At 45.6% G+C, this 27,095-nt stretch overlaps 1 protein-coding gene across 2 annotated transcripts in view; it reads left to right on the forward strand.

Moving 5' to 3' along the window:
- The window catches only part of FGGY (FGGY carbohydrate kinase domain containing), a 464,206-nt gene that overhangs the window by 40,196 nt on the left and 396,915 nt on the right, over positions 1-27,095 (forward strand). For both annotated transcript variants that reach the window (XM_030205275.1, XM_030205274.1), the window contains exons 2-4: positions 12,637-12,848; positions 23,194-23,305; positions 25,858-26,009. In XM_030205275.1, the coding sequence (XP_030061135.1) occupies positions 12,645-12,848; positions 23,194-23,305; positions 25,858-26,009 (468 nt within the window). In that variant the 5' untranslated portion in view covers positions 12,637-12,644. The remainder of the gene's footprint in view (positions 1-12,636; positions 12,849-23,193; positions 23,306-25,857; positions 26,010-27,095) is intronic.

Below are 27,095 nucleotides of genomic sequence, written 5' to 3' on the forward strand. Positions count from 1 at the left end.
TTGGGAAAGAACATCTAGAAGGATTTTTTGTGACAAATAGGAGTTTCCTTGGGTGCAAAGAACCCACCAGTTGTGGGAGTGTGTGAAGAGTTGCTTTAGATCCCAAAAGAAAAGAGGAGTCAAGAGGTTCGGACAAAGTATGTCCCAGAAAATTGAGAGGGAGAGATTCAGAGGACAAGAGCTTTGATCCACGGAGGAGAGAACTAAAAGAAAGACATCAAGAGAAAAGTATCCAATGTCTATTTTTTCTTTTTTCACTTTTTGTTTAGCATTTTAGAATTCTGGTCCCATTGCCTCCCTGTGAATTCCATGGCGTCCCACAGATCAATCCAGAGACTTGTGGGTTGTGTCCCTCTGCCAGCAGGTGGAGATAGAGAGAACCTCTGAGGTTTGCTATATGTGGACCTGTGTGCAGCCAGATGAACCTCAGTATTCTCTCTATCTAGCAGGTGGAGGGACATGTCTGTGCAGCTCTGGTTTGATCTAGCTACTGGTGTCATTTGGGCCTAGTTTAGCACAGACAGGGGTTGAGTGGCTGTTCGCAGCTTGTGGTGTACACCTGGTGGTTGCCAGGTCCCTCCCGGTCTCCCCCTACCTTTCCTCCATCGCCTGGGGCTATTGGCCTGATCGGGTGTTTCCTTTCTCTCCTGACTAAAAAATAAATAAATAAAAGGTAAGAGACTTTGTTTTTGTTTAATCATATGGAGGAACTAGACGTTCTGCCGAGTCAGTTTTGGGGCAGGCGTTTGTGGAGCATGTCAGTGCCTTCTGAGGCGGCTAAGCGCTGCTCCTGGTGTGGGGGCTGGAGAGCAGCATCGGGGGAGTGGGAGTCCTGCCGCCATCAGCGGGTGGTCAGCGCGACGGGGGTTCCCCTCAGGTGTCCAGTGAGTCGGAAGCGCAGGGGATAGTTTTGGTGGTTTCCTCGGGGCAGTTAGTGCAGCATTCATTGGCGGGCGCCATTTTTTCCTCTCAGGCACGACGCGCTCCACACGTGGCGGTTGATAGACAAGAGGTGCAGTGCGCTTCTGTGGCACATGCTTCAATGGAGGGAAGCGATATACAGGGAGCAGGGGAGTCCCTTGCAGTTCCTTTTTCCCCGGATTTTGTTGTATTAATGCAGAATGCCTTTCTTTTGAAGAAGCCAGGAGCTTCTCTTCATGCAGCCCCGTCTCTTCCTCGGTTGCTGCAGCCTCTCAGTCTTTCCTGCCAAAACGTCCCCGGGTGGAGATTTTGGATCCCGAGGAGCTATCTGACACAGATGGCCCGGTTTTGTCTCTGGGCTCTCTCTCAGAATCTTTGAATTTGGCAGATGAAGTCACCCTGCCCTCTGAGGAGGGGGATGATCCAACGGCTGTCCACCTTTTTCACAGGGAAGAGCTTCCCTCCCTGATTGTTAGAGCTTTTGAGGTTTTGGCCATTTCCCCCCTGATTCGTCAGGGGGAACAGGTCTGCTGCCCTCTATTATGTCTGGCACCAAATGCCCACCTCGTTCCTTTCATGTACATGAGGCCATGAGGATCCTTATTTCGGCGCAGTGGGATACGCCGGACAGTGGGCTTAAGGTTGCTTAGAGCTATGTTGTGTCTTTACGCGCTACCTGCTCCTGACTTAGACTTGCTGAAGGTCGCTACGGTGGATTCCTTAAACACAGCGGTCACTAAGAAAACCACTCTTCCTGTGGAGGATGGCATGGCGCTCAAGGACCCTCAGGATCTTAAGTTGGAGACTTGCTTGAAGCTGTCCTTGAAGTAGCGGCCCTTTCCTTGCAGGCCTCAGTTTGTGGCTCCTATGCGGCGCAGGCATGCTTATCGTGAGTACAGAAAGCCTCCTCTCTGGAAGATCTCGTGGCTGTTGTGCCAGCCTTGGAGTCCGGTTTAGCCTTCGTTGTGGATCTTCTTTATGATCTTTTGAGGGCTTTGGCAAAGGAGGTTTCTCTAGCGGTCACCGCGCGTTGCTGGTATTGGGCTGCAGACGTGACCTCTAAGTCATGTGTAGCAAGGCTTCCTTTTGGGGGAAAGCTTTTGTTTGGGACAGACTTAGAACAGATTGTGAAGGACCTCTGTGACTCTAAGGGCCAGCACTTCCCAGAGGACAGGTCCAAGTTTGTACGACCGGCGGGACCTAGACCTAAGTTTAGGGATACACAGCGTTATCATCCAGGTCGCGGGGCCTCTCTTCATAGAGCAAGGTCTTCTCAGAGGCCTCAGCCCTTTCGAGGTGACAGGTGGGTCTTCCTTTCCGGTAACAGAAACCAGCCCACAGCCAGGTCCACCCAATGATGGGGCCCTGGTCCATATCCAGCCGGTTATTGGGGGCAGACTGTCCCTATTCCTGGTGGAGTGAACCAGAGTAATATCCGATGAATGGGTCTTGGAGGTTATCAGAGACGGCTACAAGTTAGAATTGGCTCATCCGATAGTAGACTCTTTTCTGGAATCTCCTTGCAAATGTCCCCCCAAAGTGCGGGCCATTCGACACACCCTCCTCAACTTTCAATGGCTGGGTGCTGTCCAGCTTGTACCCCCAGCAGAAAGAGGGTGCGGTCGATACTCCATTTATTTTGTGGTGCCAGAAAAGGGCGGTTCTTGGCGACCCGTCTTAGAACACAAGTGTGTGATCTCAGAGGCCTATTTACACATTCCAATCTGGCCTCCCCACAGGCACTTTCTTCTCTTTGCAGTGCTCAGTCGTCTTTTTCAATTCAAACTGATGCCCTTCAGCCTAGCCACAGCGCCTCGGACCTTTTCCAAGGTCCTGGTAGTAGTGGCGGCCTATCTCTGGAAGAAAGGGATTCAGGTCCATCCCTATCTAGACGACTGGCTTGTGCGGGCATCTTCTTTCGAGGAGAGTTGGCGGGCAACCGTCAAAGTGGTCGGGTTGCTTCAGTGGCTTGGTTGGGTGATCAACATCCCAAAGTGCAGCCTAACGCCTTCCCAAACGCTGGAATACTTGGGGATGTGCTTCCATACCCGAACAGGGATAATTTCTCTTCCTTCAGCTCAAGCACAGCGGTTACAGGCTCAGTTACGAGCGCTGTTTCAAACTCCAAACCCGCGGGCTTGGGACTATGTAGAAGTTCTAGATTCCATGGCCTCCACCTTGGATGTGGTAAAGTGGGCCAGAGCTCACATGTGCCCCCTCCAGTGGCACCTTCTGAGCCATTGGTCTCCGCTCTCGGAGGATTACGAGGTTCGGGTGCCATGTTCGGCCCGTCTTCACACAATCATGCACTGGTGGTTCATTCAAAAGAATCTGGTGTCGGGCTTTCCTCTGGCAATCTGGATGATAGTGACCATGGATGTGTCACTGTCTGGCTGGGGGGCTCATTGCCTGCAACAGACAGCCCAGGGTGTTTGGACTTCAACGTCCAAGGACACCATAGCATGTTGGTTGCGGGAGGCCTTCTCTTCGGCAAGCCCCTTTGCAAGTTCCTACTCATTCTACACAAGCTTAAGCTTCCTCCTATGCAGAGTCCTGTTTGGTTTCTTTGGAAGATATCTGCAGGGCAGCTAGATGGGCTTCGGTCCATACATTCACCCGTCATTATCGGGTGGATGTGGCAGCTCGTCAAGATGCGGTGTTTGGCTCATCGGTGATTTCTGCTGGGTTGGGGTGTCCCGCCCTACTTGAGGACTGCTTGGGTACATCCCACAAGTCTCTGGATTGATCTGTGGGATGACATTATTATTATTATTATTATTTATTCATTACATTTGTACCCCACGCTTTCCCACATACAGCAGGTTCAGTGCGGCTTACCTGATAATTTTCTTTCCATTAGTCCCAGCAGATCAATCCAGAGGCCCCCCCCCCCCCCCCTGGGTTTACTGTCTGCGGTTTTGTTGCGGTTGGTTAGTTTTTTTTTTTTTTTTTTCGGGTTCCGTTGTTCTGAATGTTTCTTCTTTTGATTAAAAAATAAAATAAATAAATATAGAAGTAGTGGTAGTATGTTGGGCAATTGGTCTGACAATGTCAGGAGAGTTTTCCATTGTTTCCATTCCACTGCTTTGGTATCGTTCATACTGTGGTTCAGCTGGCTACACAGGTCCACATATAGCAAACCTCGGAGGTTCTCTCTATCTCCACCTGCTGGTAGAGGGACACAACCCACAAGTCTCTGGATTGATCTGTTGGGACTAATGGAAAGAAAATTATCCTGTCACAAGGTGTTGTTTGCTGTTCTTTTGTTCTCTCTGTGGATTAATTTGTTAATACGTGCATACATTAAGGATTTATCCAAGCCAATCAGCTACTTTTCAGAGAAAGTTGTTTGTGACCCCTGAGGCAGGCGCTTTGGCGCCGAAACACGGACCGCGTCGGGTCCTTGATATGAATATTCTGAATAAACTGGTTTTGATATTATCTCCCTATTGGTTTGTACATTTGTCAGCCTCTACTTTTGCTGTTTTGTTTTGATTCTCCGTGGAGGCTATTCCTGTTTTCTTGGATTTATATAATTGACCACCAGAACTCGCTGCGTCTTTAATTTTTGTGCCATGCAAAAGTGACATCAGTGTGATGTCATTGTTTACACTAACTGAAAATGGTGTTTAATGAAGAAGATAAAGTTCTTATCAAGCTTTTGCAACAAACTAAACATTAAGGTGCAAAACAACTTATTGTTGAATTTGTTACAAAGAATTGGGCATTGGGGGTCTTAAGTAAGTGTCTGGTACAACAGAATGCCACAAGGGTAGTGACTGCATAGGAAGAATTTGATCAAAGCGTGATCAATGCTGCAATAAACCAGTGGCGTATATGTCTTTACGCTGGCATGACTACTCAGTGAGGACATTTTGAACAAATTCTGGGGCTGTTACAGAAATACTTGTAGTAGAGCCACACGCAGATATCTGAACACGTGGCTTCTATCTCAAGCGTAATACTGCATCATGCAAATGGCACGTAAATTTTATGCGTGGAAAATTTATGGATAATGTGGAGAGTGTGTCAGACATATGCACACAAAGGTTTCACAGTAAGCGTGGCGTTTGTGTGCATTTCCAAACAAAATTGAAAGTGTGAGCTCCCATTGACACCTGTTCATCTGCATCTAAATAAGAGCCTAGGAGAAATTGCTCAAACATAAAAGTTTATGTTCAGACACGCACGCATGTGTGTTACCTCCCATCTGTCTTTGAACCTTGCAGGGGCTTCCTTCTGGTTGCAAAAGGAGACAAAACTGACAGTTAAATCTCAAAAACTGGAATGAAATCCTCTCCACAAGCCCTGTACGCTGCTCCAGACCTGGCGAACAAAATTCTCATTGAAAGCGCACATCAAAAGCCCGTGTACCTTTCTGCATTGCTGTGGAATACTCAATGGCTTCATTAGTGTTCATTTTAGTACCATGTGCAGCCATAATTCTGAGTGAGTTAAAACCTGAGCTCAGTCCCTCTCTGCATTGCTTGATATGCACAACCTGCGTTCAACCTGCGGTAACTGCACGGTATGACCTGTGGTAGCTTTCTGTTGCACCCCTTCTGTGACTAAAATTAGCATTATTTACTTTGCAGGAGTAGCTCTGTGTTTGTTACTAATCAAAAAAGATCTGAGAAAATAGATTCAAAATAGTGCCGCTCAGAACTTTTATCAGAACCTGTTAAATATTTGAGTGAAATTATGGTCTAATTGTTTTCTTTAAAGTAAGTCATAGGAAATGCGTGCATTTCTCTTGCTCCATCCTCCTTGCAGCAAAGTTCAGTTTTGGGGGGGGGGGGGGGGGAAATTAGGAGGCATTACTGTTTAAAAATATATATATATATATAAAACCACATTGAAAAGATATGATCTTGGTTTTTCTCTGTTGAGTAAACGTTGTGAGACAGGCATTGTTTAACTTAGCAAAATGCAATCATCTGGTGCACTGGAACAGAAACCGGCTGCTAAGTTAAATGAGGAAAAGAACCTGAAATGTGAGTTGGGGAGGGGAGGGAGAGATCATCAAAGGAGTAAAGCAATGGGGCATCTCTTGAAAAACCTATGAAAATCCATCTTTTCAAGAAGGGAAGGAAGTCTGCTATCCATCTGTAGTATTTTTAACGAACAAAATGGGAAGTTCTTTTAATGTTAGTATGGGATCTCACAAGATTGTCTCTTTTTTGTTGCTTGATATTCAAAAATGCATCTCTTCCAGCATACAACAGGAAGTCACATTTTTGTATGCGTAATAGGGATATTTCTGTTTAGCTTCTACTACTTTTTTCAGAGGCTTTCACGTTTGTTCACATGATGGCCAATTGCCTGGTTATAGGGTTAATTTACTAAAGTGTGCAACCACATTATGGTGCTCATGTGCATTAGCATGTGTTATTTGCACCAGGTGCCATTTTATGTAGTTGGACCTATTTGCTAATAACATGCATGTGGTAACATAAGCGAGGGCAGACCCAGAGCCCACACAAAACGGAGCGGGTTCAGGGGAACAGAAAACAATGCTTTATTAAAAATGCCAAGTATGAGGGGCCCTGTTAACTTCATAGGCAAGGGAGAAGCTTAAGGAGCTTGTTGACCATCAGCAGTTCAAGAACTCCTTAAAGACCTTCTTATTCGCCAAGGCTTATTCCCCTGGCAACTCCTCTGTTTAACCTCTACCACTTGTTGGCTCTTTACCCCTGTCCTTTGCCCGTGTCATCCCGTGTACCTTGCCCTCCTGTCACATTCTGTTTCTGTGCCATCTCTATATTGAATTGTATACTCTTGACTTAATGTAAGCTGCATTGCGCCTGCTTATGTGGGAAAATGTGGGGTAAAAATGCACCAAATAAATAAAATAACATAAACTAGGCCTATGCAGCAAAGTCCTTCCATGGTACAGATCATAGCATGTATCACTGTCTCTAGTCAACAATATTCACCAGCCTGCCTCTGGCTAGATCACAAATATAGTTCTTCAAGGTCCCAAGCTTAACTTGGCGTACCTGGTTGTTTCAGACAATTGGTAGAGGCATATGCAGGGGGCCTTTGCTGCTTCTCTCTGGATCTCTTTAACCTAGCTGTGAGGTTTTATGCTTCCTAGACCGTACCCCTCATGGCTCCACCCCTCCTGTGTCACTTCCCCTGTGGGCGGGACCTTAAGGTCCTTAAGGAGTAGTGAGTGTTCTATAGACTCCCGCACAATAATGGATTTAGTACACTCTAACACAGTAGCATACTTTAGTAAAGGCAGCCCTATGGTGGTGCTTAGATAACCGATCTTTCTAGGACATGAATATAAGGATCCCAATACCAATTTTAACTGATTTTTTGCTCTTATAAACAGAGATTTTGCAAAGGTGAAAATCAGCATACATTGAGTTTCATTCAGATATTGGGCCTTCTAAGGTGTGCAGCAGAAGTTCAGGTTTGTTGAGCTACCAGTAGAGAAAATCAGGGGCCTGCTAGCACTGCAGCTGTCACAGACGGGGTGGACCTATACTACCAATGCCTACAGCAAAGCTGTCCTTTGCCTTGTACTTCATGAAAGACTCCAGAGGAAATTGGAGAGTCATGGGATAGGAGGTAGTATTCTATTGTGGATTAAAAACTGGTTAAAAGATAGAAAACAGAGAGTAGGGTTAAATGGTCAGTATTCACAATGGAGAAGGGTAGTTAGTGGGGTTCCCCAGGGGTCTGTGCTGGGACCGCTGCTTTTTAACATATTTATAAATGACCTAGAGATGGGAGTAACTAGTGAGGTAATTAAATTTGCTGATCACACAAAGTTATTCAAAGTCGTTAAATCATGGAAGGATTGTGAAAAATTACAAGAGGACCTTACAAGACTGGGAAACTGGGCGTCTAAATGGCAGATGACGTTTAATGTGAGCAAGTGCAAAGTGATGCATGTGGGAAAGAGGAACCCAAATTATAGCTACGTCTTGCAAGGTTCCACGTTAGGAGTCACAGACCAAGAAAGGGATCTAGGTGTCATCGTTGATGATACGTTGAAACCTTCTGCTCAGTGTGCTGCTGCGGCTAAGAAAGCAAATAGAATGTTAGGTATTATTATTAGGAAAGGAATGGAAAACAAAAATAAGGATGTTATAATGCCTTTGTATCGCTCCATGGTACGACTGCACCTCGAATATTGTGATCAATTCTGGTCGCCGCATCTCAAAAAAGATATAGTGGAATTAGAAAAGGTGCAGAGAAGGGCAACGAAAATGATAAAGTGGATGGGACTACTTCCCTATGAGGAAAGGCTAAAGTGGCTAGGGCTCTTCAGCTTGGAGAAAAGGCGGCTGAGGGGAGATATGATAGAGGTCTATAAAATAATGAGTGGAGTTGAATGGGTAGATGTGAAGCGTCTGTTTACGCTTTCCAAAAATACTAGGACTAGGGGGCATGCGATGAAGCTACAATGTAGTAAATTTAAAATGAATCGGAGAAACTTTTTCTTCACTCAACGTGTAATTAAACTCTGGAATTCGTTGCCAGAGAATGTGGTAAAGGTGGTTAGCTTGGCGGAATTTAAAAAAGGTTTGGACGGCTTCCTAAAGGAAAAGTCCATAGACCATTATTAAATTGGACTTGGGGAAAATCCACTATTTCTGGGATAAGCAGTATAGATTGTTTTGTACTTTTTTGGGATCTTGCCAGGTATTTGTGACCTGGACTGGCCACTGTTGGAAACAGGATGCTGGACTTGATGGACCTTTGGTCTTTCCCAGTATGGCAGTACTTATGTACCTTACTAGAGATCTGCACAAGAATGGGGATTGTTGGAATCCTGTGGAGCCCATGGTAATTCTGTGGGTTTGGTTTCTGGATTTACGGGATTCCTGCGGAGATGGAAGAAGTTGTTGCTATTTTCCCATGGGACTGTAGTCAGAATCTCTGATGATGCCTGGATGAGGCTTGGAACACACTGAGAGAGGCTGTTGGAGTGCCAGAATGAAGCTTGGAATGACCAGAGACAGCCAGACCACCAGAATGGGGCTTGGAACACTCATTGTTTCTGCATGGAATTAAGAAATAATTATTTTCACTTAAGAAATAAATGTTTGTTGATTATTATTTTTTTAATGTTTATACGCTCTACAATCTGAAGGAAAGTTTGGGTAGGGTATTGAAGGAAATACCTGCAGGCATGGGTTGGAATTAATTGCGAGTACAGGTGGATATGGGTTAGATTCCAGTGGGGATGGGTGAAATTTCTGACCCAAGCAACTCTCTATTCCTCACCCCCTGCTTTAGCCTATCCAGGCAGTAGGAGGTATCAGTGATTAGCACTTCTTATTGCTGCATCCTCCTCTATGGACTTCCCTGTGCTGGTGAAACCACAGGGCCCGAAGTGGGCCTGACTGCAGTGGGAAGACACCAGAGGTGGCAGCAGCAGCAGGTAAGAACTTCTACTGGCTACACACTGCAGGGCATTAGACAGACTTACCCTTGTACAGCAAACTTACTCATTCCTGTTATTTTCTCACTCCCTCCTGTCCTCTTCTGACTTAGATATAATATAATTCATCTCTTATTTCCCCTCCCTCCCTAATTTATAAACTTAGTAGGTGTCCTTTCTGTTTTTTCCCCCTTGTTCTGATAGCATTATACTTTGTAAATATCTCTCAATCATCTTTAATGCTGCCTGTTGAGGTTGGTTGGTATATAAAGCGTTTACATCTAATGTCACTAATTTGACTGGCTGAGTGATGGACATCTCTATTTGATTTAATAATTGAAGAAGACGTCCAGAGTCCTTGACATAAGATACAATCTGCTTAATACAAGGTCTAAGGTGGAAATCTAGATATTGTTATAGGGGCTCAAATGATGGGCCCTTATCCGACACAATAGGTCTTCTCAGGGACCTATGGATGGACTTCCAAATTTTGAGGCCAAAATAAATAATAGGTATCATGGTGTACTGTTTGTGCAGGTATTTATATTCTTTAGAGGAAATTATTCCTGATTGATTAGCTTCTGATAAAGCAAACACTATTATTTGAAGTGGGATCAGAGGGTAAATCCATAAAAAAAGATATATCAGATAACTCTAACAGCTTCCTCCACATATTTATCTTTATCCTGGACGACAACTCCCCCTCCTTTGTCTGCCCTCATGATAACTATGATGTCTTCTTCCTCCAATTGTTTTAAGGTATCCTGCAGATATCATGTTAAATTTCCAGATTCTCAACGTTTTCTAAAACTTTCAGCACCCGTTGTTGAAAGGTAGCTAATACCACATCATTTGGCCCAGTTCGGTGCCATATCGATGGTAAATGATATTTCTGCAAAAATGTCTCTTGATCATCAGTATTATATCGCTATTGCTGGTCATCATCTCCAAAAAGGAAACACAAACATAATTTTCTAAAAACTGTATATAAATCTGACCTTGTGGAAAAAGAATCGTAAAATTGAGTAGGTACGTATGATAAGCCTAATGTTAATACCTCCAGTTAATGGAGCATGAGCTGTTTAGAAGATAGATTGAACACTATTGTATGTTTTTCCTGTTCTGTCTTTTTGGTCTGGCAGTCTGCACTTCTATTGGTACTACAGTATTTTGACTGGGGTTCACCGTTGGTAACCCCAGTCAAAATACCCTATGTATCTACTCAATGTTATGATTCTTTTTCCACAAGAGTACAAAAGGAGTGGAAAATAGACCAGGCTAACCAGAAACAAATGAGGAGACTTCAATCGATGGTAGACAGTTTACTGGTGAAGACTCGTCACAGTACAGGCTGCTGGCCTGCTTCAGGAGTCTTTATATAAAATAAGGAGGTTTAATGGCGTACAGTTTGAATGGCAAAACAGTATTCGTCCAATAAGGTCTGACAATCCTGGTGTCTTATAGCGCATGCGCTGGCGTCTTTTTGTTTTGATTCCGGTGCCATTTGCGCGTGAGCACCAGTTTTGGAATTCTCAGCTTGTTGGTGTCTGTGAATAAGTTTTTTGTGTAGACTTGTAAGGTAAGATGTAATAAATTGTATGTAATTTAGTGGATATTGTAAGAGGGTTAATTCATAAACACGTTGCATGCACTTTAGTATTTGTTTGATTTTGTAGTCTCAACCCCTGACGATGCTTGTTTGCGAAACATAGAACCATGTTGGGTTTGAGCCGTGAATAGATGCAGTGAATGGAGTGTCAAGTCCAGATTGAACCGATTTCACATGCACCTCTGAATTGAACATGCATCGATATTGTACATGTATTACAATAGAAGATCATGCTTTGGTTAGACATCTTCAAGGACAGATCAGTTTGAGGTTTGAAAGATTTTATTTATTTATTTATTGCATTTGTATCCCACCTTTTCTCACCTCTTTGCAGGCTCAATGTGGCTTACAATACATCATGAATGGTGGAAATATATAAGAAAATAAACATTTAGCATTACAGAAGGATCTTGGGTAACATGATAGTGATAAAACATGATAGTAGCATAACAAGCAGATATTGTAAGACAATTCTGGATATATATGGAGGAGTTCACATTTGTTGCTCTTTGTGGTATGCCTTGTTAAAGAGATGGGTCTTCAGTATTTTGCGGAAGTTAGTTAGTTCATAGAACGTTTTTAAGTTGTGCGGCAATGCGTTCCAGAATTGAGTGCTCAAGTAGGAAAAGGTTGACGCATGCGTTAGTTTGTATTTTAAACCTTTGCAGTTGAGGAAGTGAAGATTAAGGAATGTGCGGGATGATTTTTTAGCATTCCTGGGTGGTTAGTCTATCAGGTCTGACATGTAGGCTGAGGCATCTCCGTGAATGATTTTGTGAACTAGGGAGCATATTTTGAACGTGATGCGTTCTTTAAGTGGGAGCCAGTGTAGCTTTTCTCGTAAGGGTTTAGCACTTTCATATTTTGTTTTACCGAATATGAGTCTTGCTGCAGTGTTCTGGGCTGTCTGGAGTTTCTTGATTATTTGCTCTTTGTAGCCAGCGTAGAGTGCGTTGCAATAGTCTAGATGACTGAGTACCACTGACTGCACCAGGCCTTGGGAAGAAAGGTCTTACTCTTTTTAATTTCCACATTGAGTGGAACATCTTCTTGGTTGTGTTTTTCGCATGGCTAATTTGGTGTGAAAGCCAGCTAAATATAATACAATTGAGTATGGACCATTATGGCTGGTTTATGCTAATACAACAGAAGGGTGTCTGAAAAGGTGGACAATTGGACTATAATTTCAGAATAAGTTTTAGTCGCAGTTTGTTAGTATTAAGCTCGTGCAGGATCCATATGGGGAAACAGCACAAGTTGTAATCGTAATTGTGTGATGTAATGTGATTTGATTGTTTTAAACGGTGTTTGATATGAGAATTATAACAAATAAACTGTTAAAAAGTAAATTGATATTATAATTACTTGGTGATTGTGATATATTGATTTGTAACTACATTGGCATGTATTGATACCCAAGCTGATCTATTGTAATGAATATGCATGAGAGAGATTTGCATACAGTGGATGTAGTAGGCATGCAAGTCTCTCTCGTGCATATACAAACCTAACCCTGCTGACAGCCTTCAAGAATTAGGAGTGAAGACTGAGGCCCTTTCTTCTGTTCACAGTGCTAGACACCCAAGGGATGCATTTCAGTTCAGACAATCATTTGGGCTGATGGTATTGAAGTGCTGTTTTCACTTTTTTTTTTTCTTTCTCTGTGTCTGATGAAAGTATGATCTTCTCCTTTTTATCTTTCCAGGTTCCCTAATGATGCAGAATAAAACACAGGAGGCAATCAGCTATTACATGGGAATAGATGTGGGAACAGCAAGTGTGCGTGCCGCTGTGATAGACCAGTTTGGCGCAGTGGTGGCACAGGCGGAAGAGCCAGTTCAAATTTGGGAGCCTGTACCAGACCACTATGAGCAGTCCTCTGACAATATCTGGGCTGCCTGTTGCAAAGTGGCAAAGGTAATTTCATGCCATAATTTGGAAAGAACATTTAATAGAGCCTAGTAGTTTGCAGGAATTGTGGAGAAAAAGTCATTTTGTATATCCCTATTTTGAGATGCCAGTGGCAAAGCAGGCCTGCAAGTGGTGGAGTTGGGAAGTGTTGTTCTTTTTCTTGTTCTAATTATTATTGTTATTATCATCGTCTAGTTAGTGCATGTTGGCAGACTTTAGGCATATTTTTCTTAGTCATAAAGGAGCCCTTTTACTAAGGTGCATAAGTAAATGGACTTAGCATGGGCATAGGCGCCGACTCCGTGGGTGCTCGAGCACCTCCAATATTTTAACCCACCGGAAGTTTAAAACTCATCTTTCTTACCTCGGATCCCAGCAGGCTGCAGTGAAAGGCGAGCAGGCTCGGCGCTTCAGCCTTCCCTTCTCTCTCAGCTCTGGTCCCGCCCTTGCAGAAACAGGAAATGAGGGTGGGGCCAGAGCTGAGAGAGAAGGGAAGGCTGAAGTGCCGAGCCTGCTCGCCTTTCACTGCAGCCCGCCGGGACCCGAAGTAAGAAAGATGAGTTTTAAATTCTGGGTGGCAGGAAGGCGAGGAGTGGACGGAGGACTGTTGTGGGAGAAGAGGTCGGGCTGGGGTTGGGCCTGGCACTCGGAGGAGAGGGAGGGGGGCCTGCCACTCGGAAGAGAGGGAGGGGGGCCTGGAAATCAGAGGAGGGGAGGGGGGCCTGGAACTCGGAGGAGAGGGAGGAGGGCCTGGAACCTAGAGGAGAGGGAGGGGGCCTGGAACTCAGAGGAGATGGGGGAGGGGGAGGAGATGGGAGGGGGAGAAATGTACCACCTGTTAAAAAACATTTTTCAGCACCCTCAATCATTTTGAAAAGTTGGCTCCTATGAGCATGGGGGAGTTGGAGGTGGAGAGATATTTCCAAACAGTCACTCAACAGCAGCTCCTACTGGCCCCTTGTAGCAGTGCCACATGCCTGGATTCAATACCTGAGCCTTTGCTGGATCCTCAAGATGTGTGCTTTACCAGATTCAGGAAGAAGCCTTGATCTGCGGACACCGGTTGAGGATGGTTGCTGGAATTTTTAAGCTAGGTAGAAGCAGGAGGGAGCAAAATGTAGGGCATATCTTAGTGGGGCGAATGAATGCTGATTGTGCTGTAGCCTCAGTAGAGGCTGTTTCCAACTAAACAGGAAATCCAAGGAGCAGGAGGAAATTGTTGGATCAAAAAAGAAAAAGATATAGGTACCAGTATTCAAAAGCACTTATCCACTTATCATGCGCTGCTGACTGTATACATGGAAGTAAGTGGAATATCAGGGCCGCCGAGAGGGGAGGCAGGGGGGACAAAATTCCCCGGGCCCAGGCCTTCAAGGGGGGCCTGGTGCCAAGGTCTCTGTCCTCCTACTCCAAGGCCACCGGCGCTGCAGTCCCTGGTCTCACCTGCCCGCCCTCGGCTCCGTCGATAGCCCCCCTCCGTCCGCCGCCGTGACCGGACCCCCTGCATTCAAATTGGCAGTGCTTCACCTCCGTGTGAAGGCGGCGAATCGCCTCCCTTCGGGCCCTCCCTCACTGTGCCACACCCTCGCGGAAACAGGAAATGACGAGGGCGGGACACAGTGAGGGAAGGCCCAGAGGGAGGCGATCTGTCGCCTTCACACGGAGGTGAGGCACTGCTGATTTGAATGCAGGGGGCCCGGTCACGGTGGCGGACGGAGGGGGACTATTGACGGAGCCGAGGGCGGGCAGGTGAGACTCGGGACTGTCAGCGCTGGTAGCCTGGGAGCAGGAGAGGGAGGCGACAGTGGTAGGTAAGGATTGGGGGGGGGGGGCAGCGGGGTCCCCAGGGGCAGCCTTGCCTCAGGCCCGGCTCAGTCTCTCGGCGGCCCTGTGGAATATAGAGCAGCACTGAACAGACAGTGCTATTAAATATCCCCCCTGACCAGCTCAGCACGATCCAGAGAATGCTGAGGCAGTCCGCTGGCACAACTTGAGTGAAGCTGGAGTATTATTGGGTTAGCAGCCATATTCAGACTGTTAACCAGGTAAGGGGTCCTCTAAGGTGCGCTGAAAAATGGCCTGTGGTAGTGTAAGATCATGTGTTGGATGTGCACAGATTCATTTTACAGCACACCTGTAAAAATGCCTTTTTAAAAAAAATTTTGACTGAAAATAGACGTGCAGCAAAATGAAAATTAACGCGCGCCCATTTTGGGTCTGAGACCTTAACCACCAGCCATTGACTTAGCGGTAAGGTCTCGCGTGTTAACTGGGTGGTAAGAGTCTACGTGTGTCAAATGCCTTTTACCGCCCGGTAGCATCGAAATTACTGCCCAGGCCACACGGTAGCTGGGCGGTAACTCGGAATTGGCACATGTTTGGCGAGCATAGGCGCTTACGCGGCTTAGTAAAAGGGCCCCTAAGTAACTGCATAAAGTTAAGATAGGAAAAAGACTGTCCCAACATTGTCTGGTTGTTATCTGGTTAGGGGTCTGAATATGGCTGCTAACCAGATAACACGTTTGCGCTGGCACTGAACCTGGATACTGAGCATCACTCAATACTACTACTGCTACTACTACTACTTATCATTTCTATAGCGCTACAAGGCATATGCAGCGCTGTACACCATACATGAAAAGACAGTCCCTGCTCAAAGTGCTCACAATCTAAATATGGAATGTTGCTAGTGGAATAGCAACATTCCATGTAGAATCTCAAATAGTAGCAACAGAATCTCCAATAGTAGCAACATTCTATGTAGAATCTCAAATAGTAGCAACAGAATCTCCAATAGTAGCAACATTCCATGTAGAATCTCAAGTAATAGCAACATTCCAGAATCTCAAATAGTAACAACATCCCATGTTCCACTGCACTAACCACTAGGCTACTCCTCCACTAGCAACATTCCATCTAGAAGCCTGCCCTTGCAGATCAGCAATGCGGCCGCGCAGGCTTCTGTTTCTGTGAGTCTGACGTTGTGCAGGACGTCAGACTCACAGAAACAGAAGCCTGCGCGGCCGCGTTGCTGATCTGCAAGGGCAGGCTTCTACATTACTACTACTACTACTTATCACTTCTATAGCGCAACAAGGCATACGCAGCGCTGTACACCATACACGAAAAAACAGTCCCTGCTCAAAGAGCTTACAATCTAGATAAGACAGGTAAACAGACAGAACAATAAGGGTAAGGGAATAAAGAGGTGAGGATAAAAGGACAGGGCAAGTGAGTAGAGGTTAGGAGTCAAAAACAGTGGTAAAGAGGTGGGCTTTAAGTCTGGACTTGAATACTCAGGTACCCACGCTGACTATTTGGTTTTATTTTATCTGCAGCGCCTGGCAGTTTTCTTAACCATTGAATATCGATCCTCTTGTATGTTTGAGAATATATTGAGATGCCAGCCTGAATTAAACATTCATACAAGCCTCACATTTTAAAGTTCCATTGTTTTTCCAAGATGAATAATGCTTCAGTATCACGTGCACAGGGATTTCTTTACTCATATACCCTGTTGTTTTTTTTAAAGGTGAATTTACAGCAGGGAATGAAAAGCTTGTTTTGCTCTTTGTTTTTGTTTTTTTTTTTTTTGTTCTAAAAAGTCCCATCTTTTCTTAGCTCCTTTGTTCTGTGGTTGCCTTTTTAAATATTCATAGCATGCTCAGTAATTTACAGATGGACAGTTCGCTATTCTACATCTATTGATCAGTCTCTTTAAATATTAATGAAGCCAGTCTGAGGAAGGAGGGGGGAAGGGGGAAGAGGAAAGGGAGTGGGATGGTAGGCATATGCTTGAGTATAAGATAAAACAGGGTTGCAACAATTGTCTTTCTTGCCTGGTCCATTTCTTTTTCCCTTTGCCAGTTTTTTTTTAAATCTCCACACTATTCCTTTATTAAAATACTAGTAAAAAAGGCCAGTTTCTGTGAGAAATGAAACGGGCGCTAGCAAGGTTTTCCTTGGAGCGTACGTTTGAGAGGGAGTGTGTGTGTCAGAGAGAGAATGAGAGAGAGAGAGAGTGTGTGTGTGTTTGTGTGTGAGAGACAGAGTGTCTGTGTGTGTGAAACTGTATGTGTGTGATAGAGAGAGTGAGTGAGTTTGTGCCCCCCCTCTGTCAGGGGTGCCCTCACCCCCCTTTGTGGTGTGAGGACCCCTTCCACCCCCACTTCTGTGGTCTGAGGTCCCCCCTCCTTCTCACCTTGCCCCCCTTCCATCCCCCTGTCTTCTCTGATGTCGCCCCGTCCACCAGAGGTGGGAGTTCAAACGTGCCTTCTCCGGAGGCAATTCCAGAAGAGTTCAGTCCTGCAAAAGCAGATCGTTTATTTACCTCCAGGGGAGGATGTGCCAGCAGTAACTTTCTTTATAGCCTTGGGGAGTGTATGTGATCCTTCCGTGCCTTTTCTTTCCCTTGGAATGTGCTGAAGAGTTCAGTCCAGCAAAAGCAGATCGTTTATTTACCTCCCGGGGAAGATGTGCGAGCAGTAACTTTGTTTATGGTATCGGGGAGTGTATCTGATCCTTCTGTCATTGTTCCGCCCTCGACGTCATGACGTTTGACGCGAGGGCGGGGCAGAGAGACATGGAGAGTTGGTGGCTTCACCACCACGAACCCTTTAGGACAGGAAGTGACGTGGAGGGCTTCAGAACGTTGAGGGTGCATTTTATTATAGTAGACAGGGGTTGATATTCAACAATACTTATCCAGTTAGGAGTAGCTTCTACCCTAATAAGTGCTCCTCTCTGGGGCCACCACAGATTTTCAGCAGCATTATTTAGATTTACTCACGCCTTTTTAAAATAGTTGCTCAAGGTGAGTTGCATGCAGGTGCATTGAGTATTTCCCTGTCCCTGGAGGGCTTACGATCTAAGGTCCCTGTTTACTAAGGTGTGCTAGCGTTTTTAGCATGTGCTAAAAGTTGTAGATGGCCATAGGAATATTATGGGCATCTACACTAGAGAGTTGCACGGGGACAGAAATCCCACCCATCCCCGCTGGAATCTAACCCATCCCCATCTGTCCCCATAGGGAATCTAACCCGTCCCCGTCCGTCCCCGTGGGGAATCTAACCCATCCCCACCCATCCCTGCGGGGAATCTAACCCGTCCCTGTCCATCCCCTCAAGAATTTAATGGTACATTAAAAATAAATTCCTGTCTGCTCTCTGGGTTCAAGCCGCAGCACTGCAGGCAATGAAGGAACGGAACTTGGAAGTTGGAACACTCTGGTGCACACATGTAAGACTTCTCTGATTCACTGGCACTGTGTGCTAAGAGATTGCAAAATGCACACGCCAGTAGGTCAGGTGACACCTGATGTTCGTGCCTATGTCAGAGCTGAGGTCTGCACATCAGCCCGGGAGCAGAAAGGATTAATAGTAACATAGTAAATGACAGCAGATAAAAACAGGAACGGTCCATCCAGTCTGCCCAATAGACATAATCATTATCAATTAAATCAACAATGAATGTGATATTATATACTTGATTATGGCCTTTCTGTGGTGTTTCTGGGACACAGACAATAGAAGTCCGCCTGGCCCTATCCTTATGTTCCAACTGCTAGAGTTGCCCTCGAAGCCCACTCCAGCCTATTCATCTTCTCATTTGCTGGACACAGACTGTAAAAGTCTGTCCAGCACTGTCCTCATGTTCCAGCCACTAAAAAGTTGCTGTCTAAGCCCTTTCCAGCCCATCTTAAACCAGATTGCATACAGGTCTCCCAGTATCAGCCCTATTTCATCACAGCCAGAGTCGCCATCTAAGTGTCACTTGATACACCCACACACATGCAGCCATTTAAGTTTAGTTTTTTGTATAGCTTCCATTTTCTAATTATAGATCCTCTATGTTTATCCCATGCCTTTTTGAATTTCATCACCATTTGTACCTCTACCACCTCCTTAATGGACACTTTCCGCATCTGTGCTGTTAAAGCAAGGAGGAGGAGACAGAACTCAAAGAAGTTGGTACTTGGTAGGTGAGAGGCTGGCGCAAGTGCAGCATACACTTCCACAGTAACCCCGCAGGAACTGCTTCCGTCCCCACAGGAACCCCGCAGGAACTGCTCCCGTCCCCACAGGAACCCCGCAGGAACTGCTCCCGTCCCCACAGGAACCCCGCAGGAACTGCTCCTGTCCCCACGGAAACCCCGCAGGAACTGCTTCCGTCCCCACAGGAACCCCGCAGGAACTGCTCCCGTCCCCACGGGAAACCCGCAGGAACTGCTTCCATCCCCACCGGATCCCCGCAGAACTGCTTCTGTCCCCGCGGAATTCCCATGATCCCCGTTCCCGTGCAAGTCTCTAATCTACACGTTTAGCACGTGCTAAAAATGCTAGTGCATCTTAGTAAACAGGGCCCTAAGTCTGTACCTAAGGCAATGGAGGGTTAAGTGACTTGCCCAAGATCACAAGGAGCAGCAGTGGAATTTGAACCGGACACCTCTGGATATCGAGGCTGGTGCTCTAACCACTAGGCCACTCCCCCACTTATTGTTTGCACGTCTACACTATCTGGGTAGCGTTGGGACAGTTCGGGGCTGGGCTAAGATGGAGCTGAAAATGTACTGGTGTTGCATACTGCTCGTACCTGGATAAATATCTGGGTATAAAATTTAAATGCAATGATCAGTGTTTGATGTCAGTACTGACTTCAGTGTTCAAATATCGGGGGAATATCTCTATTAACTCAGGAAATGAGATAAATATCTGATGTATTATCCTATCACTTAATAAATTGAATCAAAGGACTTCTTGAAACGTGAATTTTCCTTGACAGCATTCATCACAGCCTCCCTTGGCTAGCACATTTTGGTTTTGATAATGAAAATAGTCATTTACAAAAATGTAACAAAATGACTTCTTTGAATGCGCATAACTTGTTTTGTGAGGACTCTAGCTTTATTGAAACTAGATTAATTATGAGAAATAAATGACACTTAAAGATCAATATTCAGCCCATGGCAGTAAGAAGCTCATTATAAGCCGCTTGCAGCCTGGCTGAACTAAGCCCGTTATTCAATGCAAGGCATGTATGGCTTCTAGCATTGAATATCCAGGTATATGAAGCGACCTGGAAGTTAACCAGGCTCCGAATGATATTCAGACTGGTGCCCAGTTAAATGCGTGGATAAAGTTAGGACAGCTGTTTTGCTTTCTTTTCTGATTCATGGTTTGACAAGTAGCTGCGCCATTTTCTAAAAGTGAAGAATCCATTTGTGTGAAAGTTCATCTTCGCCGGAGTTGTGTTTTGATTCACAATTATCATTTGACCTTCAGTTTTTGTTATAATCGGTCTTTTGCTGAGGTGCAATGCTTGCCTTCATACACATCCACTTCAGACTCCTGATGCAGGCCTAGCGGCCGAAACACAACCTGTGTCGAGTCACGGATGCTGAGAATAAAAGAGTTTATAACACATAAGAGTGCCGTTTGGTGTGGTTTGTCTCCTTCGCTGTGTGTTTTGTGTTCCTTTGGACCTGCAAAGGCTTGTTCTGTGTTTTCGTCCGTCCTAATTTTATCTGCATACTTGGCCAGTTAGCTAGTTAGGGGGTAGTGCTGCTGAATATTGCTGCTAACTAGCTAAGTTGCAGCCCTTTCCAAACTCTGCCCCCGGAATGCCCCTAACCTAGCTGGTTAGGGGATGACCAGTTAGCAGTGATATTCAGCGACGCTACCCGTTTTAAGTATCACTAAATATCAGCAGCCAGCCAGCTCAGCAAGGCTTAACCAGGCAGGAGTCTCTCCTTCATGGTTAAACCCCTTTTAATATTTTTATAAAGGCAACACTACTACTACTACTAGTTAGCATTTCTATAGCGCTACAAGGCGTACGCAGCGCTGCACAAACATAGAAGAAAGACAGTCCCTGCTCAAAGAGCTATGTAATAAAAGTGAGCCAAGTATAGGACAATCAAGCCATTGTGACATCACTGATGAGGTTGGCTCTTATTGGTGGACTGAGGCATTATGACATCACAATATTAGCTCTGGTTACAAGAGACTACTACTAGTACTATTTAGCATTTCTATAGCGCTACAAGGCGTACGCAGTGCTGCACAAACATAGATGAAAGACAGTCCCTGCTCAAAGAGCTTACAATCTAATAGACAAAAAATTAATAAAGTAAGCAAATCAAATCAATTAATGTGAACGGGAAGGAAGAGAGGAGGGTAGGTGGAGGCGAGTGGTTACAAGTGGTTACGAGTCAAAAGCAATGTTAAAGAGGTGGGCTTTCAGTCTAGATTTAAAGGTGGCCAAGGATGGGGCAAGACGTAGGGGCTCAGGAAGTTTATTCCAGGCGTAGGGTGCAGCGAGACAGAAGGCGGTAAGTCTGGAGTTGACAGTAGTGGAGAAGGGAACAGATAAGAAGGATTTATCCATGGAGCGGAGTGCACGGGAAGGGGTGTAGGGAAGGACGAGTGTGGAGAGATACTGGGGAGCAGCAGAGTGAGTACATTTATAGGTTAGTAGAAGAAGTTTGAACAGGATGCGAAAACGGATAGGGAGCCAGTGAAGGGTCTTGAGGAGAGGGGTAGTATGAGTAAAGCGACCCTGGCGGAAGATGAGACGGGCAGCAGAGTTTTGAACCGACTGGAGAGGGGAGAGGTGACTAAGTGGGAGGCCAGCAAAAAGCAGATTGCAGTAGTCTAAACAAGAGGTGACAAGGGTGTGGATGAGGGTTTTGGTAGAGTGCTCGGAAAGAAAGGGGCGGATTTTACGGATGTTGTAAAGAAAGAAACAACAGGTCTTGGCAATCTGCTGGATATGAGCAGAGAAGGAGAGAGAAGAGTCAAAGATGACCCCAAGGTTTCGAGCTGAGGAGACAGGGAGAATGAGAGAGCTCCCATGTGCTTTTATAAAGTAGACTTCCAAACCCAGCATCAGCAGACACAAGTGCCAATGCACACATTAAATAAAGTGTAAAGATGTGCATATACTGTCACCTGTGAACCTGACAATTGTATAAAATGTACAACTCTTCTCACCCGGATTATATAATATCGCCAAGTTAAGACCAGATAGATCTCAGCGGTGCCACTCAGAATACAATTTTATAAAATGGAGACTTACACGCCCAACTCGTTAGCGGTCACTCAGTAGCATTCAGTAAACATCATTTCAAATATATAGTTATATAGAAAAATTTACCCATCTTAACTTTAACATTCAGTCGTCAGGGAAACTATTCTGACATGTTTTGCCCTTAGGCTATCTCAAGGATTGTCCCCATTTAATTTAAACCGTAGTCATCTATCTCGTCAGCAATTCACAGATGACCTCGTCTTCGAAAAGATATAAATAGAATGGAGTTGGTCCAGAGGACAGCTACTAAAATGGTCGGTGGTCTTCGTCATAAAGCATATGGGGACAGACATAAAGATCTCAATATGTCTACTGTGGAAGTAAGGCAGGAGAGGGAAGACATGACAATATCATAGTTGTGGCCCAAGTATACCCAAACTATTTTTGTTTTTGTTACATTTGTACCCCACGCTTTCCAACTCATAGCAGGTTCAATGCGGCTTACATATTATATACAGGTACTTATTTGTACCTGGGGCAATGGAGGGTTAAGTGACTTGCCCAGAGTCACAGGGAGCAGCAGTGGGAATTGAACTCACTTCCCCAGGATCAAAGTCCACTGCACTAACCACTAGGCTATTCCTCCACTAGCAACATTCCATGTAGAAGCCTGCCCTTGCAGATCAGCAACGCGGCTGCGCAGGCTTCTGTTTCTGTGAGTCTGACGTCCTGCGCAGCTGCGTTGCTGATCTGCAAGGGCAGGAATAGCAACATTCCATCTAGAATCTCAAATAGGGAAAGGGAAATGGGACTTGATATACTGCTTTTCTGAGGTTTTTGGAACTACATTCAAAGCAGTTTACATATATTCAGGAACTTATTTTGTACCAGGAGCAATTTTTTTTTGTTACATTTGTACCCCGCACTTTCCCACCCATGGCAGGCTCAATGCGGCTTACATGGGGCAATGGAGAGTTACGTGACTTGCCCAGAGTCACAAGGAGCTGCCTGTGCCTGAAGTGGGAATTGAACTCAGTTCCTCAGAACCAAAGTCCACCACCCTAACCACTAGGCCACTCCTCCACTCCAGGAATGCCTGCATATCTTGTTATAGACTTATGCCCCACATGTCTTAGGACAGGGAAATTAAAATTGAATTTCGGTGTACAAGTGTAGTCTCTTTATGGGCTTATACAGTCATTGAATATCACTATGATGTGTTTAGTTACATGGTGGAACATTGGTCAGGTTACCTGCTGCTGCATAAGAATGCAATGAGATGCTTACTCAGTACCCACTGGCCGTCCTTGTTTTTATTTCACAGAAAGTCGGTCAAAAGGTAGATGGAAGACATATTCGAGGACTTGGGTTCGATGCAACCTGCTCACTGGTTGTTCTGGATAAACAGTTCCACCCTTTGCCAGTAAACTATGAAGGTAGGAATGCAATAAATCAGTCATTAAACAAGCATGTAGGCTTGCGTTCTGATTGACTGATACCTTGCAACTAAACACTGGGTCCAATATTAAAAAAAAAAATCCAGAACTCTTACATTTATGCTCCTAAGTTATGCATCTAAAGTTGTGCCCTATTTTCAGCCAAATTTAGGGGGTGAAATTCAAAGTGATTTAGCTGGTTCTGACTGGTTAAATTACTTGGTCGGCTAACTAGCTATGTGTCACTGAATATCACGGTTAGCCAGTGGCGTAGCAAGGGTGGGGCGGTGGGGGCGGTCCGCCCCGGGTGCACACCGCTGGGGGGGTGTCAGCTCCGCTGGTTCCCTGCTCCCTCTGCCCCGGAACAGGTTACTTCCTGTTCCGAGGCAGAAGGAGCAGGGAACCAGCGGAACCGACACACCCCCAGCGGCATGCACACGGCAGGCAAGAATGCACTCGGGGGGGGGGGGGGGGCTTGGTTGATGCGCCGAGGGGGGGTGTCATGCTGCATCCGGGGGGGGGGGTGCGCAGTGGCGACCCGCCCCGGGTGGCAGCCGCCCTCGCTACGCCACTGCGGTTAGCACCAAAGCTGGCTATGTTGGGGGTGTTGATATTCAGCTCTTAAGCGGCCAGGTCTACTTTTGCTTGTTTTTTCTAAACAATGAAAACATCATCGCCTGCATCACTCAAACATAAATAACTGTCCAATTCATTAACAGGCTTCAAAGTAGAGAATGACACAGGGGGACAAAGTTTGTCCCTTTCCCCACAGGCTCTGTCCCCATCCCTGCCCCTTGCCTGCAGGATCTGTCTCCGTCCCCTCAGGCTTTGTCCCCGCCCGGTTCCATCGGGCTCCGTCCCCATCCCTGTGGTTACCGTGGGTCCCCATCCCCATTCATTCTCTATTTAGCACGTGTTAAATGTTAAAAAGTCCATAGGATTAAAATGAACTGTGTGGCAGTTAACACATGCTAGTTTGTTAACATGGTGGTAAATTCGTTAACACACCTTAGTAAAAGGAGCTCTAAGGGCGGAGACATAGCTTGGTGGAGCGCCAGGGGAGTGACTGCTCCCCCAAACGCACTTCGAATGGTGACGGCACCTATTTTTCAGGTGATCTGTCACACCTACACAATACATGTGCCTGCCTACACACTGTGTGTATGTGCCTCTCCGCTCCCCCTGGTGTTACAACCTGGCTACACTTCGGTCTAAGGAGTCCTTTTACTAAGGTGCACTAACAGATTTAGTGCACACTAACAATTAGCACGCGCTAAACATTAAAACACACTCAATCTATTAGCATGCCTTAGTAAAAGGACCACTAAGAGCTGCTTTTACTAAGCCGAGCTAGTGATTCCTGCGCAGCAAATGAGAGGAAGCTCATAGGAACTGAATGGGCTTCATCTCATTTGCCGTGCTAGGAATCGCTAGTACAGCTTAGTAAGAGAGGCCTAAGTTAGGTACCTAGCACTGGAAATCAGCATTGGATACCTAGAATGTTCCTTTTCTCTGATCTATTCCTTTGCTCAGCCAGTTTTATAGGAACCTAAATTTAAGGTGCCTTAGTAAATCTAAGTGCTTACATTTAAGTGCTCTAACAAGGACATTTTTGCAATTTCCAGATGTAAGGGCTTAACTCGGGGGTTCCCAAACCTGCCCTGGGGGAACCCCAGCCAGTCAGGTTTTCAACATATCCAAAATGAATATGCATGAGATAGATTTGCATACTAAGGAGGCAGAGTATGCAAATCAATCTTATGCATATTCATTGTGGATATCCTGACAACTTGAGTGGCTGGTGTTCCCTCAGGACAGGTTGGGGGAGTTACTGGCTTAACTCTTTAAGCTAGGTAACTAAATCTTTTGGAATATTAGCCTCTATGATTTGGTGAATTTTAGTACACACACTGTCACCGACTTGTGATAAGGTTTGATGAGAGAGAAGCAGAGTAGACCGAACTACCGCAGTATACACACTAACTCAAGTTACTGTTCATTCCCTCCTCTATTTCTCCTTCCTCATGGGTAATATCAGCTTTATAGGAATCTGACAGGAGCTGAACTGAGACCAGCCGCTGTTTACGCACAACTTCCCATCCAAGGCACCTAAACCCTCTTGAGTTTCTAATTAATTCTTATTAGACACCTCCCTGTGATACACACAAGCTCCTTCAAGCAGGGGGATGGCCATCAGGGTTTTTTTTTTTTTTTGGAACATTTTGTAATTATTCATGACAATGTTTGCATACAATCCCAATCTGAAGTATTTTGGCAAAAGATAAATTGACTTTTCACCTATTCTTATTTGATAACAGTCTGTCCATGTGATCCTAAAGCTTGGGGCTCATTTTCAAAGCACTTAGACGTACAAAAGGTTCCATTCGTTACTGTGTAGCTTTGTACGTCTAAGTGCTTTGAAAATATGCCTCAAGAGTTGTGTCACACTGATATGGAAGACAATGAATTTTTTTTTGTACGTGCTGTTTACTGAGGAATACTGTATTTAACACCTAGATTACCTTTTTCTTCTCCCTTTACATTTCTTGAAGGAGAAAGTCACAGAAATGTTATAATGTGGATGGATCACCGGGCTTCCAGACAAGTAGACCGGATCAACAGAACAAAGCACAGTGTCCTGAGTTTTGTTGGTGGAGTTATGTCTGTAGAAATGCACCCTCCTAAACTCTTGTGGTTAAAAGAAGTAAGTGCATTGCAAGAGTTTTATATTAGACTAGCCGTTGAGCCCGTAAAATCGGGCTAGTAAAGGAAGGGGGGGGGGGTTTGAAAGGGCCCCCCCCCGGATAGGTCGCCGCCACCCCTCCCCCCCCCGGATAGGCCGCCGCCGCCCCCCCCCCCCCGGAGTCCCCTCCGCCACCCCTCCACCCGGGTCGGGTAGCTGGCTTCACTATTCAAACCGCCGGAACGCAGCGCACAGCTCATCTGAGCTGCCGTCGGCCTTCCTTCTTCTCTGCGTGTGTTCCGCCCTCGTGTGACGTAACATCGGCGAGGGCGGGACACAGGCAGGTAAGGAAGGCCAACGGCAGCTCAGATGAGCTGTGTGCTGCGTTCCGGCGGTTTGAATAGTGAAGCCAGGTACCCGGGCCGGGTGGAGGGTGGGTGGCGGCAGCGACTCCGGGTGGGTGGGGGGAGCGGTAGCGGCAACCCTGGGGGGGGGGGGGGAGCTGTGGCGACTGCGGTTCCCTCACTCGCAGGTGCGCAGGTTCCCTCTCCATCACGCCCCCGTCATCATGTATTGACGCGGGGGCGGGACAGAGAGGGTCTCTACTGCGCATTTGCGAGTGAGCACGCCTCTTGCCATTTATATGTTTGATTTCTGCTTTAGAGTCAAAATGTTTTCCATTGTTTAATGCAAAACTTCAAGCCAGTTAACCTACAAATGACATGGGCTGGCAAGCATTCTCGGAGTACAGGGTGTTGCAGTGTTTCTCTGCGTACCCTTGGTAGCAGAAAGCAACTTTTTAGTAAAAGAAAAAAACCAGTAACTCCTCTAAAATACATTCTGTCTTTTAAGTTTACGTAAACTGTTTTGGTGTGTTTTATTGGCAAGAGGCAGTATATTAAGATTCTGTATAAATTAAACTAAACTAACTTCTTCATTTTCATCTGTATTTCACTCTTGTCTGTACTCGGCTGCTTTATTGAGAATTTAGCCTAAACTCATCTGATGAATGCAACAAGCAGTTGAGACGCTGCCCAGGAAGCAGCAGAGTTACTGTCAGCTTTTGTTAACAATGCTTCATCTCCCTTGAAAGATTTACAGCCCAAA

Source organism: Microcaecilia unicolor, chromosome 6, assembly GCF_901765095.1.
Source record: "Microcaecilia unicolor chromosome 6, aMicUni1.1, whole genome shotgun sequence".
Classification (NCBI taxonomy): domain Eukaryota; kingdom Metazoa; phylum Chordata; class Amphibia; order Gymnophiona; family Siphonopidae; genus Microcaecilia; species Microcaecilia unicolor.